We start from the raw sequence: 20,102 nt of genomic DNA on the forward strand, positions 1-20,102 counted from the left end.
AACCTCAGATTTCCCACTTCCTGGTTGGATTTTTTCTCAGGATTTTGCCTGCCATATGAGTTCTGTTATACTCACAAACATCATTCAAACAATGTTAGAAACTTCAGAGTGTTTTCTATCCAAATCTACAAATAATATGCATATTCTAGCTTTTATGGCTTTGTAGCAGGCCGTTTACTCTGGGCATGCTTTTCATCCGTACATGAAAATACTGCCCCCTACCACCAAAGAAGTTAATGGGCAGGTAGATGAAAAATGTCCCATAGCTCCACAATACAGACAGAACTGGGCGTTAATTCTGCGTAAGCGCTAAGCAGGAGACAATCTAGCCCTGCCCAGTTGCATGGGCTCCAGAGGAGACGACTCGACAGCCCTTGGTGACCATCCGAGAGACTTCGGCTGACGTCGGATCCACTAGGAAATGTGGGCTTTAGGGATTTACGGGACTCCTCAGAGGCGAGGTGGAAATCGAGGACGAGTGTTGGCGACAGGGAACAGATTCCCTCTCCATCCTACGTTCCTGTAGCCGCCCATCGATCCGGATGGTCAGAGCTATGAGGGAGTCGAGGTCCAGGGGCAGCTCCCATGCCGCGAGCTCGTCTTTAATCACATCCGACAACCCGTTATGGAACGCGTCGAACAGTGCTTCCGGGTTCCAGGCACTCTCAGCCGCCAATGTGCGAAAATACACCACGTAATCTGCTACACTACAGAAATCCTGACGTAGTTGGAGCAGCTAACGAGCCGCCTCTCTCCTGGACAATGGAGAATCGAACACTTTCCGTACCTCCACCACAAACTCCTCCAATCTGAGGAAAACGGTGGATTATTGCTCCCACACCGCCGTAGTTCAGGCAAGAGCCCTCCTGGACATCAGCGTTATCACGTACGCTATCCTCGAGAGATCCGAGGGAAATGGAGAGGGCTGCATCTCAAAGATGAGAACATTGGGAGAGAAACACCCGGCAGGATCCGGGATCTCCAGCGTAGCGCTCCGGAGGAGGTAAACAGGGTTCTTGGGAAGCCGGGGTAGATTGGGGAGAAACGCCACTGGTAGCGGGGTACTTGACAGTCTGGGTGGTTACTGTAGTGGCGTGCTGCCCACTGAATCCACTGAATTGCTCCAGCAATGTGTTGAAGGCACGGTTCTGGCATTCTGCCAAGGTCTGTAATCCGTCCATAAGACCTTGAAGTAACACCTTGTGTCTTCCAATGGTGGCTCCCTGGAAGGAGACAGCGTTGCGGAGCTGGTCCGAGTCTGCTGGGTCAGTCATGGCCAGTTCGTACTATCACAACTCAGGATATGACCCAGATGCAGACACGGGAGGCAAATAGTACAGTTCTCAAATGATTTATTAGAAACATGGGGTAGGCAAATGTTCGGGCAGGCAGAGGTTCGTAATCTGGTCAGAGTCAGGCAGGTACAGGACGGCAGGCAGGCTCGGGGTCAAGGCAGGCGGAATGGTCAGAACCGGGAAAAACTAGGAAACAGAACTAGAGATACAGGAAGTAGGGAGAGAACGCTGGTAAGACCTGACAAGACAAGATGAACTGGCAACAGACAAACAGAGAACACAGGTATAAATACACAGGGCATAATGGGAAGATGGACGACACCTGGAGGGGTGTGGAGACAAGCACAAAGACAGGTGAAACAGATCAGGGTGTGACATTATTGTGGAGTGCCAAGCAGAGGGTATTGGTTACCGTTTGTAGAGTCTGGACACTCCGCAAGGCCACTTAGTTGGTGCATTGGTTTTAGTGAGGGTTCCGCTCATTTTGAGGCAGTTGTGTGTATGTGTGTGCCTGCATGAGTGTGTGTGTGTGTGTAGGGTTTGGGGTGGGCTTAATCAACCTTGATGTTTTTCTACAAATTATTTAACGTCTTAGTTTGGTATAGTCACATTGATTATGGCAACATCAGGACAGGGTGCACCACACACACATGCACACAAACCCCCCCCACTTCCCACCCCCATGCCCACTTCCCACCCCCATGCCCCCACACACATACAGATACTCCTCTCTCACGCGAGCCAATTGATTGTGTGAGGTGCAGTGTTAGCTGTGGCTGGGGCTGACCTGTGCAGTGAACTGGAAGGATACTGTTTCACGGTCACTGCTGGCATGGGATTATACAAAATGGACCCGTCCAATGGGACAGCCTGAACTCTATGTCAGTCAGCAACAATGTGTATATTACTGCAGCTTAGACATTTAACTACAGACATATAACTGCAACTAAAATATATAGTGTAGAAAACATTAGGAACACCTACTTTCCATAATATAGACTGACCAGCTGCATCACTTATTAAATCCACTTCAGTCAGTGTAGATGAAGGGAAGGAGACAGGTTAATGAAGGATTTTTAAGCAATTGAGACATGGATTGTGTTTGTGTGCCATTCAGAGGGTGAATGGGCAAGACAAAAGATTGAAGTGCCTTTGAATGGGGAATGGTAGTAGTTGCCAGGCGCACCTGTTAGTTAAGTGAGGGTTCCGCTAATTTTGAGGCAGTTGTGTGCGTGTGTGTGCCTGCATGAGTGTGTTTGAAATTCGATTAATTTCTTTCCAACTCTCTTTTTCCTGTCCTTGGCTCTTTTGTCCTCTTCCTTTCCAAATCCCCTCCACTCACAAGGCAGGCAATACACTTGAACTCATCTTTACTAGAGGCTGCTCACCTACTAATCTCACTGCAACCCTCCTCCAGGTCTCTGATCACTACTCTGTCTCCTTTTTCTCCAACCATAACCACTCAGCCCCAACCCAGATGGTCATGCACCGTTGCAATCTTGTCTCCTTCTACAATCTCCTCTTATATCCTATCATCTCTCCCTTCTGCTAAATCCTTCTCCCTCCTGTATCCTGATTCTGCCTCTTCAACCTTACTCTCCTCCATTTCCATATACTATGGCACCCATCCTTTTCCTCCCGGCCGGGTCGGCCCTCCCCTCCTGCTCCGTGGCTGAGGGACTCATTGCGAGCTTAGAGAACAGGGCTGCGGGCAGCTGAGCGACAATTAAGGAAAACTAAACTTCCAAAGGACCTATCTTCCTTTCACGCCCTCCCTTTCTCTTTCTCTGTATCTGCTGCTAAAGCCACTTTCTACCACTCTAAATGTCAAGCTTCTGCATCTAACCCTAGGAAACTCTTTTCCACCTTCTCTTCTCTTCTCACTTTAATCCTTCAAACCCTCCCTCCTCCCTCTCTGCGGATGACTTAGTCAACAACAAGTTTTTAAAAAAGGTTGTCGACATCCGTTACTCATTCACTCAGCCTATTGATTCCACTGATCTCATTCACAAGGAACTACCCTATGCCTTGACCTCTTTCTCCCCTCTCTCTCCAGATGACATCCTGTGACAAGTGAGGTCTGGCCACCCAACAACCTGCCCGGTCGACCCCATCCTCTACTCCCTTCTCCAGACCATCTCTGGAGACCTTCTCCCATTTCTCACTTCCCTCATCAACTCATCCCAGACCACTGGCCACTGGCCACTGGCTACCCTCTGACTTCAAAATGGCCCGAGTTGCTCCCCTCCTCAAGAAACCAACACTTGACTCGTCTGACGTCAAAAACTATAGACCTGTATCCCTTCTTTCTTTTCTTTCCAAAACTCTTGAGCATTCTGTCTCTGATCAACTTTCTCGTTATCTCTCTCAGAACCAGTCAGGCTTCAAGACGGGTTACTCTACCAAGACTGCTCATCTCTATGTCACAGAGGCTCTCCGCACTGCCAAAGCTGACTCTCTATCCTCTTTTCTTATCCTCCTAGATCTTTCCACTGTCTTTGACACTGTGAACCTTCAGATCCTCCTCTCCACCCTCTCAGGGCTGGGTGTCTCAGGCGCTGCACACTCTTGGATTGCATCCTAACTGACAGGCCGCTCCTACCACGTGATGTGGAGAGGATCTGTGCCTGTACCACATACTCTCACTACTGGTGTCCCCCATGGCTCGGTTCTAGGCCCTCTACATTTCTCTCTATACACCAAGTCTCTCGGCTCCGTCATATCCTTACATGGTCTCTCCTATCATTGCTACTTCCTCCCTTCTGACACCCAGGTGGCGACACGCATCTCTGCATGTCTGGCAGATATCTCAACTTGGATGTCAGCCCACCACCTCAAGCTCAACCTCGACAAGTCGGAACTGCTCTTCCTCCCGGGGAAGGCCTGCCCGCTCAAAGACCCCTCCATCACAGTTGACAACTCCACAGTATTGCCCTCCCAGAGTGCAAAGAACCTTGGTGTGACCCTGGACAACACCCTGTCGTTCTCTGTAAACATCAAAGCAGTGACCCAGCCCTGCAGGTTCATGCTCTACAACATCCGTAGAGTACAACCCTACTTCAGACAAGAAGCGGCGCAGGTCCTAATCCAGGCACTTGTCCTCTCCCATCTGGACTACTGCAACTTGCTGTTAGCTGGGCTCCCCGCTTGTGCCATCCAACCCCTGCAACTTATCCAGAACACTGCAGCCCACCTGGTTTTCAACCTTTCCAAGTTCTCTCATGTCACCCCGCTCCTCCACACACTCCACTGGCTTCCAGTCGAAGCTCGCATCCACTACAAGACCATGGTGCTTACCCACGGAACAGCAAGAGGAACTTCCCCTCCCTACCTTCAGGCTATGCTCAAACCCTACACCCCAACCCAAGCACTCAGTTCTGCCACCTCAGATCTCTTGGCCCTCCCAACCCTGCAGGAGGGTATCTTAAATAATCCTCCTCATCTCGACCCCCCCCAAAAAAGAATAAATAAAATAAAATAATATATACTTAAACCAGCACTTGCACCCCCCCCCCCATTCTACCTCTGACTTCACTGATAGCTACGTTATTGAGGAAACATTTACTTTCTATGCTTGTGTATGTGGTTATCTTAAGATGAATGCACTAACTGTAAGTCGCTCTGGATAAGAGCGTCCGCTAAATGTAAAATATAACTACAACGGTTAGTCCCACTGCTTTGCCATATTCTAACGAGACCACGAGACCAATACCTGTAACTGTTCCCATACACAGATACAGGTATTATAGGTCTATATTCATAGCCAATTCAAACTTAGACCCGTCATATTCCTTGACGTAATATGGAAAAGGGAGAATCAATGGTTTCTCCACTGAATACTCTCCAGGGTTGGTTTGATTTAGCCCTCCATAAAGAGGTCAGTCTGACAGTGTGTGTGTGTATCTGTCTGTGTGTGTGTGTGTGTGTGTGTGTGTGTGTGTGTGTGTGTGTGTGTGTGTGTGTGTGTGTGTGTGTGTGTGTGGTGTGTGTGTGTGTGTGTGTGGTGTGTGTGTGTGTGTGTGTGTGTGTGTGTGTGTGTGTGTGTGTGTGTGTCTTTGTGTGTGTCTGTGTCTGTGTCTGTGTGTGTTGTCGTGTGCTTGCTTGCTAGCGTGTGTGTGTGTGTTCTTTCTAAGGTGAAGTTGATTGCTGTAAGCACCCCCACATGTATTGCTTATTTCCACTTCCCCTCCCTCCTTCTCTCCCCTCTCCCCCTCTTCCTTTCTCCAGAGCTTGTCTAGGCTAGAGTTAATTCACTCTTGTGCCTCTTCTCTGGGCAGACAAAAGGAGAGAAACAACACTAAGGAGAGAGAGAGAGGAGAGAAAGCCGATTGAGCCTTCCCTGTTCATTGTGTTCCACTCAGTTCTCTCCTTCTAGGGACTTTCTTGTGTGTGTTCGTTGTGTATGTGTTGTGTGTGTGTGTTGTGTGTGTGTGTGTGTGTGTGTGTGTGTGTGTGTGTGGTGTGTGTGTGTGTGTGTGGTGGTGTGTGTGTGTGTGTGTGTGTGTGGTGTGTGTGTGTGTGTGTGTGGTGTGTGTGTGTGTGTGTGTGTGTTTGTATAGTTTGCGTTCGGTGTGTGTGTGTGTTTGTGTGTGTGTTCAGGGTGGTGTGTGTGTGTGTGTGTGCTGTCTCCCTATGCGTATGCATGTTCCACACTGGCTTCCTTTCATTGAAACCAGACAGAAAGGGACAGAAAGCTCTGTTTATACCATATCCAAGGGTACCTAACCCTCACAGGAATACAGAGAGATCTTCTCAACTGAAGGCATATCACTCATATCGCTTCATAGCCAATGTAGACTTTTCCCAAATGGCACCCTATTCCCTAGTGCACTACTTTTGACCAGAGAATAGGGTGCCATTTGGGATGCAACGTCAAGTTCTGCTATAATGAGGCGATGGTGGCTGTTTGTGTTTGTGAGAGAGCAATGTTCTTGATATTGTCGCTGGTCTTGTTTATTGGAAATAATACCAGCTCAGCAGTCTGCTCATTAGTGGTTCTGTTCTTCTCCAGGTGGAGAAAGAGAGAGAGGGGGGAGATGGAGAAAGAGGGGGGAGAGAAACAGAAAGAGGGGTAGAAGGAGCAAGCAAGGGAGGTGGGCAGGAGAGAGAAATTGAAAGAATAGACTGAGACAGACAGCAGATGGATGATAATATCATTCTTTCAGTTTGCTTTTGATGGGTGTGTGGTCATAAATTAGAATGGATTTGTGTGTTATTTGTTATGAGTGCATGGGTGTGTGAGTATGTGTTTGTGTGTGTGTATGTGTGTGAGAAGAGGAGGAGAGAGAGAGAGAGAGAGAGAGAGAGAGAGAAGAGAGAGAGAGAGAGAGAGAGAGAGAGAGAGAGGTGTGTCTGTCTGTCAGTGTGTATTTGTCTATGTGTATGCGTGCTTGTGTGTCTCCTATGAGGGAAAAGCAGTCATATGTCATTTCCAGCTTTTGATCTCCTTGGTTCAGTGGAGGCCTCACTACCCCCTCTACCTCGGGGACTACTGTACCTTCCCCTTAACCACATGTGCATCACTCATAGCAGCCATGATCCTAAACAGACTACACAGACTACGCCATGATCCTAAACAGACTACACAAGACAACGCCATGATCCTAACTGACTACGACATGATCCTAAACTGACTACGACATGATCTAACTGACTACGACATGATCCTAAACTGACTACGACATGATCCTAAGACTGACTACGACATGATCCTAAACAGACTAGGACATGATCCTAAACTGACTACGACATGATCCTAAACGCGACTAGGACATGATCCTAAACTGACTACAACATGATCCTAAACCGACCAGAGCATGATCCTAACAGAGTAACAGCCACGCCATGATCCTAAACAGAGTACACCGACACACGCCATAGATCCTAAACAGGAGTACAGACCACGCCATGATCCTAACAACTACACAGACCACGCCATGATCCTAAACGACTACAACACGACCACGCCATGATCCAAACAGACTACAACATGATCCTAAACCGACCACGGCCGTGACCTAAACCACCACGCATGATCCTAAACAGACTACACAGACTAATGCCAATGATCCTAACCAGACTACACAGACCACGCCATGATCTTAAACAGACTACACAGACCACAACCATGATCCTAAACAGACTACAAAGACTACGCCATGAAATCTAAACAGACTACACAGACCACGCCATGATCCTAAACAGACTACACAGACATGCCATGATCCTAAACAGACTAACAAAGACTACGCAATGATCCTAACAGACTACAAAGACACGCCATGATCCTAAACAGATACTACCAGACTCGCGCCATGATCCTAAACTGACTAAGCCGATGATCCTAACTGACTACGAATGATCCTAAACTGACTACGACATGATCCTAAACTGATACGACGTGATCCTAAACAGACTAGGACATGATCCTAACCAGACTACATAGACTATGCCTAATCTAAACAAACTACACAGACCAGCCCATGATCCTAAACTGACTACGCCATGATCCTAATGGACTACGCCATGATCCTAAACAGACTAACGACGCCTGATCCTAAACAGACTAAACGACGTGATCCTAAACAGACTACGACATGATACTAAACAGACTACGACATGATCCTAAACAGACTGCCAGACCACAAACCATGATCCTAAACAGACTATACAGACTACGACATGATCCTAAAACAGACTACGACGTGATCCTAAACAGACTAGGACATGATCCTAACAGACTAGGACATGATCCTAAACAGACTACAAGACCACGCCATATCCTAAAACTGACTACAGCCATGATCCTAAACAGACTAACGACGTGATCCTAAAAGACTAGCATGATCCTAACAGACTACAAGACTATGCCATGATCCTAAAACTACACAGACCACAGCCATGACTCTAAACTGACTACGCCATGATCCTAAACTGACTACGACGTTATCCTAACAGACTACGACATGATACTAAACAGACTACGACATGATCCTAAACAGACTGCACAGACCACACCATGATCCTAAACAGACTATACAGACTACGACATGATCCTAAACAGACTACACAGACTACACCATGATCCAAAAAAGACTACACAGACTACGCCATGATCCTAAACAGACTACACAGACCACACCATGATCCTAAACAGACTACACAGACCACGCCATGATCCTAAACAGACTACACAGACTATGCCATGATCCTAAACTGACTACACAGACCACGCCATGATCCTAAACAGACTACACAGACTATGCCATGATCCTAAACTGACTACACAGACCACGCTATGATCCTAAACTGACTACGCCATGATCCTAAACTGACTACGCCATGATCCTAAACTGACTACGACATGATCCTAAACAGACAGTGATATGACACACAAAGCTACATGATGTGCTAGGCTAAAATATGATGCAGCATAACACAATACACTGGTCCAGTGTGTGTGTGTTAGTGGTACGGGGTCAGCTGTTTTGTCACCCGCACCCGCCCACAATTGCTAATAACCCATCCGCAACCGCCCAAATATATGTGATAAAGTGAAAATCTGAGGTCCGCACCCGACCCTAAACCGCTAATATAGAAATTGCACTGTAGGCTAGAGTCAGAGACGGCGGAGCAATTTATTGACGGGTGGCAGGATTTTTTGTTGTTGCCTGATTTAGATATATTTCTGCTTATAATTTCCGACATTTTGGTAGGCTATTTGTTAGTCATATTGTCTATAATTACATACAAGCAGCTTCGCTTCTGTCATTAGCCCTATGTTGCCTTAGAATACTAAATAAACCCTTGCTCACCAGAATAATGTCATAAATCGATAGAATTAATGCTTTAATCTAGTTGACATCGGTAAAGTTTTCTATGCTGTATCTGCTTCTTTCACAAAGATGATTAGGGACCGGGGAGAAAATGCAATAACTGGGAAAGATTGTCTTTGCAAAATTTTCAAATAACATCAGTTTGTCTCAGATGCATATTGTATGTGGTTGAAATACTATGAGCTTTTATGATGCTGATAAAGATAGCACCTCTACAGATGGTATCTAACTGCGCATTCGCGTTCTCTCAAGATGCTGAAAGAAATCATATTACTCCACTTCTGTTCCCAAGTCAAAATAAGCCTACATTTGGTTTATCATTTTACTGAAAGAAACGCTTAATTCTGCAGGAGTTAATATTAAGACTGTGTGAGAGGTTATAGACCTACAGTCAGTGTCCAGATTTCAGTTTCTATTTAATCCATCTGAACAGTCGGCAACAGTTCCCTTGACTTGTCATAGGCCTATTTGAAGTCCCCATCTTGTGACAGTCAAAGTTGTATAGCACCGCACAATCAGCACACATAACGTAGACCAGGGATCATCAACTAGATTCAGCCGCGGAACCATTTCTTCTTGAGCGGCTGGTCGGGAAGCCGGAACATAATTACAAATAATTTGTAGACTGCAAATTGACCGCAAGAAGCCCAAACAGATGTAATATTTGACTAAAACATAATAATTTGAAACCTTGCTTACATTTGTATACGATCATGTGTGTCTTTATTACGTGTGGGAATACTTGGAGAACTTGAGGGGCCAAATAAAACCACCCGCGGGCCGGCAGTTTTGGAGCCTGACATAGACACTGCTATCATCCTCTTTTACCACTTCATCAAATCTTTCCCAAAAATGACTTGTCTGGCCTCCCTTCTCTTTATTTTCAACTCTACATTTTGCAACTCTTATTGAATTCAACTCCGACATTGTCCTTTTTGCGGCCATGGATGGACGTTGACTTTCTCTGCCCATTCCCAAAACCATTTGTCGATTGGTTGACTGTAGGCTATTTGGCGAGCGTACAGATGCACAAGTATTTCGCTACACTCTCAATAACATCTGCTAACCATGTGTATGTGACCAATACATTTGATTTGAGGGGGTTCAGGTGGGGCTAGTCTCCCAGGCAATGGAGGAGATGCCCGGTACGAGTGATGGGGTGCAAGTGTTGAGAGGGATATGGCAGAGAGGAGTCAGGGGTCTGTGGCCTCCATTGAGGAGGATATGGACATGTCTGATATCCCCGTTGGTATAATAGCAGCTGGCGACGACTCAATTTACAATGTAGATGAGGTAAATGGGTTCCTGGACCAGACTTTTGGGAAATCTGTTAAATTGGCAGATATTTTAAAATGTTGATTAGTTTGTGAGGTCAGCTGTGGTGTTACAGAAGACGGTAGGGTTAGACCAGTTGAGTGTGAAGAAGCTTTTCCGCTTGAGGAAATGTGTTACTGCTGTCACAGCAGCAAAATGTAGTGGGAAACATGGTAAGGTTAAGATAACATTTAAACAATGATGATTATCATGCCTCATAGGGTGCTTTTTTCTCTTTGTCTGGTTTCTTTGTGGTTTCTTCTGTTTTTCCTTTTCTATATGGAGGTACTAAGGGTCGGTTCTCTCAATATTAATGGGGGAAGGGACAGGAATAAGAGGGCTTGGGTATTAGAAGTAATAAAACAGAAAAGGCTTAATTACGTTTTTCTACAGGAGATAGATAGTGATGAGGCTAATGATTTACTGGGGTATGTGGTGGGAGGTGCAGCATATATTCCGTCATGGTACTAATTTCAGTGCTGGGGTGGCAATTTTGTTTTCCTCAGACATACGGGTGACTGTGGTATCTACAACAGAGAATGTGTCACGATCGTCTTCGTATTGTGAGAGAGAGGACCAAGGCGCAGCGTGATATAAATACATCTTCTTTATTTGAAGATGAAAAAGAACACTAATACAAAACTAAACAAAAAAACGACCGCAAACGAAAGTGCATACACATAGACAATTACCCACAACCTAATGCCTATGGCTGCCTTAAATATGGCTCCCAATCAGAGACAACGATAGACAGCTGTCTCTGATTGAGAACCAATCCAGGCAACCATAGACTTACATAAACACCTACACTGAACACAACCCCATGAACTCTACAAAACCCCCTATACAATACAAACACCCTAGACTAGACAAAAACACACAAACTTCCCCCATGTCACACTCTGACCTAAAATAATATATATATAAGATAACTAAGGCCAGGGCGTGACAGAATGTCAAGGGTCGGGTTTTATTGGTCAAGGCGATGCTTTTTTGTTGTTGTTTTTTTGGAATGTTTATGCTCCCAATGAGGGTACAGAACGTATTGCTGTATTTGATCAAATAAAGGAAACCTTAAGACAGTGTGACCAAGAGGGATATATGGTTTTAGGGAGGGACTGGAAATGTACAGTAGATTTTACTGTTGATCGCACTGCTGAAGAACCTCACTTGCGGTCAGCAATTTGTCTGTCTGGTCTATTAACTGAGATTGAGCTTTCTGATGTGTGGAGAGTAAGAAATGCAAAAGTTAGGCAGTACACATGGCTAAAAGTTAATGAAGGTGGTGTCAGTGCAGCGAGATTAGAGAGGTTGTATGTATCTGACCGCTACTGTGGTAGGGTTTTTCTGATCACCATATTGTTACTGTTGATATTCACTTGTCTTGTCCACGAAGGTCATCACCTTATTGCTATTTAATGGTACGTTATTACATGGCGACATGTTTTGTGAAAGGTTTTTGTTGTTTTGGGAAAAATTGAGGATTATTAAATAGATTTTTGAGTCCTTGCGACAATGTTGGGAGGTTGGGAAGGCCCAAATACATGTATTTTGTCAACAGTATACTGCTCTGTCTAGTATTGAAGTTAAAGAGACTATCAGGGCCCTTGAACAGGACATCAAATTCTATTGAATCGAAGTTGCTCACTCAGAATGACCCCGGACTTGTCATGAATTTACAGGGCAAGAGACATGAACTGAGGTCGTTTTTACATTAAAGAGTGAAGGGTGAGTTTATTAGGTCTTTCTTTGCTACCCTCAAGGATATGGATGCTCCTAGCACTTTTTTTTAACCTAGGACAGTCGACATTGCAACGTAAACAGATGGTCTGCCTTCATCTCCCTGATGGGAAGGTGACCACGGATGACGGTGTAATGCGCCAACATGACGTGTATTTCTACTCTGCCCTCTATAAGGAGGAGGATTGTGATCCTCTGTGTGCTGAACAGTTGTTACATGGACTTCCTCAATTGGGCCCTGAGCAGGGAGCTGCTTTGGACTTTGACATTACTCTGCAGGAGCTGTCTACTGCAGTTATGCAGCTCTCATCAGGCCGAGCCCCTGGCATCGATGGTTTACCATCTGATTTCTATAAGCACTTCTGGGGATCTATTGGGGGGGATTGTTATGAAGTGGTGTGTGAATCTTTTCATGAGGGTTCTCTTTCTGTATCCTGTCAACGTGCTGTGCTTTCACTGTTGCCAAAAAAGGGGGATTTGGCTCTTTAAAAAATTGCCGACCTGTTGCATTGCAGTGTGCAGAATATAAAAAGATATCCAAGTGTCTCTCAAACAGGTTGAAATAATATCTGGGGCTGTTGGTCCTCAATGACTAGTCTTACTGTGTACCTGATCGCTCTAATGAGATAACTTGTTTCTAATAAGAGATGTTTTAGACATGTTTTAGACATTTGTAAACTGTCAGGAGAAGGCTTTTGACCGTGTGGACCACCAGTGCTTTTTCAAAACAATGAAAGCCTTTGAGTTTGGGGATGTTTTTTTTGTCTTGGATGAGTTTACTGTATGGCAACAATTTCATTACGCTTTTTTGTCAACATTTACTAACATTAGGCTATAACTAGCAAAGCAAATGGCTCTGAGATATGAATAATATTACTACACAGATCATACACGTAACGTTAGCTAGCGAGCCAGCCAGCTAACGTTAGATTTTAACTTGAATTGAAAACGAATTTCTAAATTTGAAATGTGTAATATCTGAAAATGTAGCTAGCTAGACTATCTTACTATCTTATACATGGATGGACGCTTCTCTCTCTGTCACGGATACCATGGTTGCCCTTAGTTTGAAGATGTAATCCGGAGACAGGTGTTTACTCCATTTCCTTAGCTATCATACCCTAATTCCAGTTATTTCAAAACTTGGTCCTTCAGAAAGTGGAAAGCAACAGGATTGTGTAGGATTACCTACACATACTGACCAGCTCATTTTATAGACAGAAGCGAGCTACATGGCAGACCAATCCGAACTCATCTCTCGGCATGTCCAGCCCACTCATTATCTCAGTCAATCATGGCTAGCAGGAAGGTTGCTGACTTTTTCTGTGGTTAAACCAACTAGGCTCGTAATTTAACAATTGTATTCTTATTTACCGATGGCATAGAAGTTTGTTATTAAAGCACATGAAAGTTCACATGATCCAGAAGCATTTCTGCCGAAATACGTACCCCAAAGTTTACGTTCAAACTGCTCTCCTATGAAGTAGTGACTCGTGACACACGCCTAGTTTCCTGAAACGAGTCACATTTGGGCCAAAGTACAAGTTTAGCCGAAGGGGTGTAGTTCTCTTACTTAACTTTGTGTCAGGAGCAGCTAAATTAGCAATTTGGCAGACTAAGGGCTGAGTTTGCCTGTTACACACTGGTTAATTACATTGGGTTGTTTATGAGCATATGGGGTATTCAGAGGTTGTTGTGCTTGTTAACTTAGAGGAAGATTTGGTGTTGTGTTTTTAATTGATGTTTAACAATGCTTTTGTTTGTTTGAGTGTTTATTGTGTTGTGGTTTCCCAGACCCAATCAAGTTTTTTTTTAACTCACTCTCTCTCTCTTATTCTCTCTCTCTCTCTCTCTCTCTCTCTCTCTCTCTCTCTCTCTCTGTCTCTGTCTGTCTCTCCTCTCTCACACGCTCTCTCTCTGTCCCTCTCTCCTCTTCTCTTTCTTCTGCTTTAGCTTTAGGCATTTGCAAGCCGCAGAGAAATGGACAATCAACAGCACTGTAGCACTGTGAAACAATATGGCTGTCAAACCCGGCATAGCAACAACAAAACAACAACAAAAAACTTGTTTATCCCTTTACAATGGAACAGTTCAAATACTTTTTCCCTGTGTACCGTTCTTTCATTTGCGTACTCACAGTATGTGAGGAAGTCAGTGTAACCGTCTATTATGGTGTGTTTTTTAATGCGCAAGCATTTACAGCATCGAGGGGGTTTAATGAGGAAGTCCCTTAAGCAAACTGTTACTGCAGTGTTTACAGTATGTAAAGACTCAACACACAGATTTTCAGATTAAAGCCGGTGTGTTGTTTATCTCCTACAGGTCATATCCTATCACAATACCGCCGCTGGTTTATTAGCAGAGAGAACGTGTGTGAGAGAGAGAAAGAGAGAGAGAGAAGAGGGGGGGGGGGGGGGGGTGGGGGGGGGGGGGGGGGGGGGGGGAAGGAGAGGGCAGTGAAAGGGTGAGAAAGCGAGAAGGAAGAAAGAGAGGGAGAGGGGGGTGATGAAAGGAGTAGAGAGACTCCTTAAACTTACGACTATTGCTTTTCCGATGTCGTTATTTCATTTTGATGGGGAAAGAAAACCATGTTTATAAGATGGAAACATCAGAGAAATTTTGATATTTTGTGGATTTTGGGTAGTTATTATTGCATAGGCTATAAAGGGATCCTCTTGTAGGGATTTGAATGGGTTAGTGAACTATCTGCAATGTGTAAGTAACTCTCGCCCTCCCTCCCTCTCCCCCTATCTCTCTCTCTCTCTCTCTCGCACTCTCTCTCTCTTCCCCCTTCCCTCCCTCTTCCTCACAGTCTGCTCGCAGTACTCACGGGGCGTCTTCGCCATCTTCGGCCTGTATGACAAGCGTTCTGTGCACACACTGACGTCGTTCTGCGGGGCGCTGCACATCTCCCTCATCACGCCCAGCTTCCCCACCGAGGGAGAGAGCCAGTTCACGCTGCAGCTCCGGCCCTCCATCCGTGGGGCGCTGCTCTCGCTGCTCGACCACTACGACTGGAACAAGTTTGTCTTCCTCTATGACACCGACCGGGGTAAGTTCTCAAATTTGTGTGTGATGATGTGTATAGTGATGTGTTATCTTTAACACATATGAGAATCCTCACTGTGTATGACTGTCATATTACTGAGTCTACTTTTAACCCTAAAAGCACCAACAAAATAACCCAACAGGGGTTATTTTGGACCCCAAATTGATAATGATTGCAAAGAGACACTGTCTGTCAAGCAGTAAAACGTACATTTCATCCATAGCAACTTGTCATGAAAATGTTTCTGTTATTCATTCAAAGTGTTGTGTTTCTGTGATACTCAGAGAAATTGGAGATTGAGCTAATATGAAACTGATATGGGCATTAGAGGCTCTAACTTTTAGCTCTGACTTTGGAACGCTATGGGCTATCAACTCGGTTCCAATTGCATCTGAAAAATAAGACTCTCAGCTATAGAGACATTGACTTGAATCTAAATATGTATTTACAGTTTTTAGTTATTTTGGAGTGATAGTGGCTGCCTTGCTGCCTAGGGGCCAAATCTGAGGTGGCTCCATATCTATGCATTTTCTGGGTACATACAGTGAGATCCAAAAGTATTTTAGTAGTGACACATTTTTTGTTGTTTTGGTTCTGTACTCCAGAACTTCTCCAGAACTTTAAAATAATAAAATTACTAAAGTGCATATTGTCAGCTTTAATTTTAGGGTATTTTAATCCATATCAGATGAACCATTCAGAAGTTACCTTTTTGTACATCGTCCCCCCATTTTAGGGAACCAAAAGTATTTGGACAAATTCACTTATATGTGTATTAAAGTAGTCAAAAGTTTAGTATTTGGTTCCATATTCCTAGCACGCAATGACTACATTAAGCGTGTGACTACAAACTTGTTGGACTTACTAGCAGAAACAGTGCAAACAGTGGCAGTAGAAACCCAGCCAAGATAGACTAGAAGTGCTAAAGACAGGCTATATAATACAATGATCATGTATTTATAATCTGCATGTCGTCGTTAATAATGTATGCTTATTGTAATGTATATCTATGGCTCTGTGCATTCAGAACACTACAGCAACTACAATCCTTAGAAATAGAATGTCTAGAATGGGAAATTACGGGTAATTCAATTTATATGGTCTGGTCCATATTGGCCATATTGCCCATATAAATAGAATTACCTGTAATTGTCAGTTCTTGTCATTCTATTTCTATGGTCCAGACCCAGCATTGCCTACTCCAATCCACCTCGCATACCCCTGCTCTATGTGAAAACCCGGTGGAAGTGTGAATGGATGCTGTACGAAAATAATGTGTGTCTTGGGCATGTCTTGGGGTCAAAGAGGGCTACAGACCAAATCTACCAATCAATCGATAGTCAAGTGTAGCGATGTCGGGTGCATCCTTTCGTTCTTAATGAAACTAAGGACAGGCTGCGTCCCAAATGGCACCCTATCCCCTATTTAGTGAACTACTTTTGACCATGTGGGATGCCTATGGGCCCTGGTCAAATGTAGTGTACTATAAAGGGAATAGGGTGCCATTTGGGATGTAACCTTTCCTTAGTTTTATTACGAACAAAAGGATGCACCCGACATCGCTAAACTTGACTATCGATTGATTGGTAGATTTGGTCGGTAGCCCTCTTTGGCCCCAAGTGAGGAAACTGGAGATGACAGGTATTCTCCATGGACAGGGGTGTCTTTCCAGGAAGCTCCTAGCGTGGCTGTAGTATTAATAGAAAAGGTTTGTCAGAGAGTTTTTCTTTCTCTCTCTCTCTCTCTCTCTCTCTCTCTCTCTCTCTCTCTCTCTCCCCCTCTTCTCTCTCTCCCCCTCTCTTCTCCTCCCTCCGTCTCTATCTCTCTTTCCCTCCCTCCATTCCCCTCCCTCTCTCTCTCTCTCTCTCTCTCTCTCGCTGTCTCTCTCTCTCTTTCTCTCTCCCTCAATTTCAATTTAAGGACTTTATTGGCATGGAAACATATGTTAACATTGCCAAAGCAAGTGAGGTAGATAATAAACAAAAGTGAAATAAACATTCACAAAAGTTCCTAAAGAATAAACGCATTTCAAATGTCATATTATCTCCAAATACTTAAAGTACAAAAGGGAAAATAAATAAGCACAAATATGGGTTGTATTTACAATGGTGTTTGTTCTTCACTGGTGGCCGTTTTCTTGTGGCAACAGGTCACAAATCTTGAAGCAGTGATGGCACACTGTGATATTTCACTGAATAGATATGGGAGTTTATCAAAATTGGGTTTGTTTTCAAATTCTTTGTCGATCTGTGTACTCTAAAGGAAATATGTGTCTTTAATTTGGTCATGAATTTGGTAGGAGGTTAGGAAGTGCAGCTCAGTTTCCACCTAATTTTGTGGGCAGTGTGCACCACATAGCCTGTCTTCTTTTGAGAGCCAGGTCTACCTACTTAGGCCTTTCTCAATGGCAAGGCTATGTTCACTGAGTCTGTACATAGTCAAAGCTTTCCTTAAGTTTGGGTCAGTCACAGTGGTCAGGTATTCTGCCACTGTATATTCTCTGTTTAGGGCCGAAAAGCATTCTAGTTTGCTCAGTTTTTTTGTTAATTCTTTCTAATATGTCAAGTAATCATCTTTTTGTTTTCTCATGGTTTGGTTGGGTCTAACTGTATTGCTGTCCTGGGGCTCGGTGGGGTCTGTTTGTGTTTGTGAACAGAGCCCCAGGACCAGCTTGCTTAGGGGACACTTCTCCAGGTTCATCTCTTTGTAGGTGATGGCTTTGTTATGGAAGGTTTGGGAATCGCTTCCTTTTAAGTGGTTGTAGAATTTAACGGCTCATTTCTGGATTATGATAATTAGAGTGTATCGGCCTAATTCTGCTCTGCATTCATTATTTAGTGTTTTACGTTGTACACATAGGATATTTTTGCAGAATTCTGCATGCAGTCTCAATTTGGTGTTTGTCACATTTTGTGAGTTCTTGGTTGATGAGCGGACCCCAGATCTCACAACCATAAAGGGCAATGGGTTATTTAACCGATTCAAGTATTTTTTGCCAGATCCTAATGGGTATGTCGAATTTGATGATCCTTTTGATGGCATAGAAGGCCCTTCTTGCCTTGTCTCTCGGTTCATTCACAGTTTTGTGGAAGTTACCTGTGGCGCTGATGTTTAGGCCGAGGTATGTACAGTTTTTTTGTGTGCTCTAGGGTAACAGTGTCTAGATGGAATTTGTATTTGTGGTCCTGGCAACTGTACCTTTTTTGGAACACCATTATTTTTGTCTTACTGAGATTTACCGTCAGGACCCAGGTCTGACAGAATCTGTACAGAAGATCTAGGTGCTGCTGTAGACCCTCCTTGGTTGGGGACTGAAGCACCAGATCGTCAGCAAACAGTAGACATTTGACTTCAGATTCTAGTAGGGTGAGGTCGGGTGCTGCAGACTGTTCTAGTGCCCTCGCCAATTCGTTGATATATATGTTGAAGAGGTTGGGGGTTAAGCTGCATCCCTGTCTCACCCCACAGACTTGTGGAAAGAAATGTGTGTGTTTTTTGCCAATTTTAACCGCACACTTGTTGTTTGTGTAATTTGGTAAAAGGACAATTTGACATTACATTTACATTACATTTAAGTCATTTAGCAGACGCTCTTATCCAGAGCGACTTACAAATTGGCATTTGCTCAGTACATTGTTTTTTTACTGAGGAAATGTACGAGTGTGCTGTTAATGATAATGCAGAGGAGTTTCCCAAGGTTGCTGTTTCGCTACACCCGCAATAACATGCTCAGTATGTGTATGTAACCAATACAAATTGATTTGATTTATCTCTTCATCCTTGTCTTTCTCACTGTCTTTCTCTCTCACTCTCTCTCTCTTACTCAGGCCTCTCTCTCTCTCTGTGTGTCTCTCCTTCTCTTACAGCTATCGATAACGGCTCACCCTGTTCTCAGATGTCTGTTTCAACCCAGAGGGGATGTAGCTAAACTATATCGCTAATTTCAGTTGAACATTTCTTAAATAGCCCTGAACATCTTCAATTCACACAGTCCATACATACTCCCAAGCATATGTACAGTTGAAGTAGGAAGTTTACATACACCATAGCCAAATACATTTAAACCACATTTTTCAAATTTCCTGACATTTAATCCTAGTAAAAATGTCCTGTTTTAGGTCAGTTAGGATCACCACTTTATTTTAAGAACGTGAAATGTCAGAATAATAGTAGAGAGAATGATTTATTTCAGCTTTTATTTCTTTCATCACATTCCCAGTGGATCAGAAGTTTACATACACTCAATTAGTATTTGGTAGTATTTGCCTTTAAATTGTTTAACTTGGGTCAAACGTTTCAGGTAACTTTCCACAAGCTTCCCAAAATAAGTTGGGTGAATTTTGGCCCATTCCTCCTGACAGAGCTGGTGTAACTGATAACTGAGTCAGGATAACAGCTTGGAAAATCCAGAAAATGATGGCATGGCTTTAGAAGCTTCTGATAGGCTCATTGACATAATTTGAGTCAACTGGAGGTGTACCTGTGATGTATTTCAAGGCCTACCTTCAAACTCAGTGCCTCTTTGCTTGACATCATGGGAAAATCAAAAGAAGTAAGCCAAGACCTCAGAAAAAAATTGTAGACCTCCACAACACTGGTTCATCCTTGGGAGAAATTCCAAATGCCTGAATGTACCACGTTCATCTGTACAAACAATAGTACCCAGTATAAACACCATGGACCACACAGCCGTTATACTGCTCAGGAAGGAGACGTTTCTGTCTCCTAAGAGATTAATGTTACTTGGTGCGAAAAGGGCAAAACAAAATCCCAAGAACAAACGTCGAAAGGACTTGTGAAGAGCTGGAGGAAACAGGAACAAAGGAAAAGTACTATACTCCAAGTAACGAGTCCATAGCTCGAACCATA

General features: G+C 44.1%; 1 protein-coding gene across 1 annotated transcript in view; it reads left to right on the plus strand.

Annotated features, from left to right (window-relative positions):
- The window catches only part of LOC111950641 (glutamate receptor 4-like), a 193,668-nt gene that overhangs the window by 93,874 nt on the left and 79,692 nt on the right, over nucleotides 1-20,102 (plus strand). Inside the window, 1 exon segment of the mRNA XM_023968393.1 lies at nucleotides 14,997-15,236. Coding sequence (XP_023824161.1) covers nucleotides 14,997-15,236 — 240 coding nt within the window.

Source organism: Salvelinus sp. IW2-2015, linkage group LG23 (assembly GCF_002910315.2).
Source record: "Salvelinus sp. IW2-2015 linkage group LG23, ASM291031v2, whole genome shotgun sequence".
Taxonomy (NCBI): domain Eukaryota; kingdom Metazoa; phylum Chordata; class Actinopteri; order Salmoniformes; family Salmonidae; genus Salvelinus; species Salvelinus sp. IW2-2015.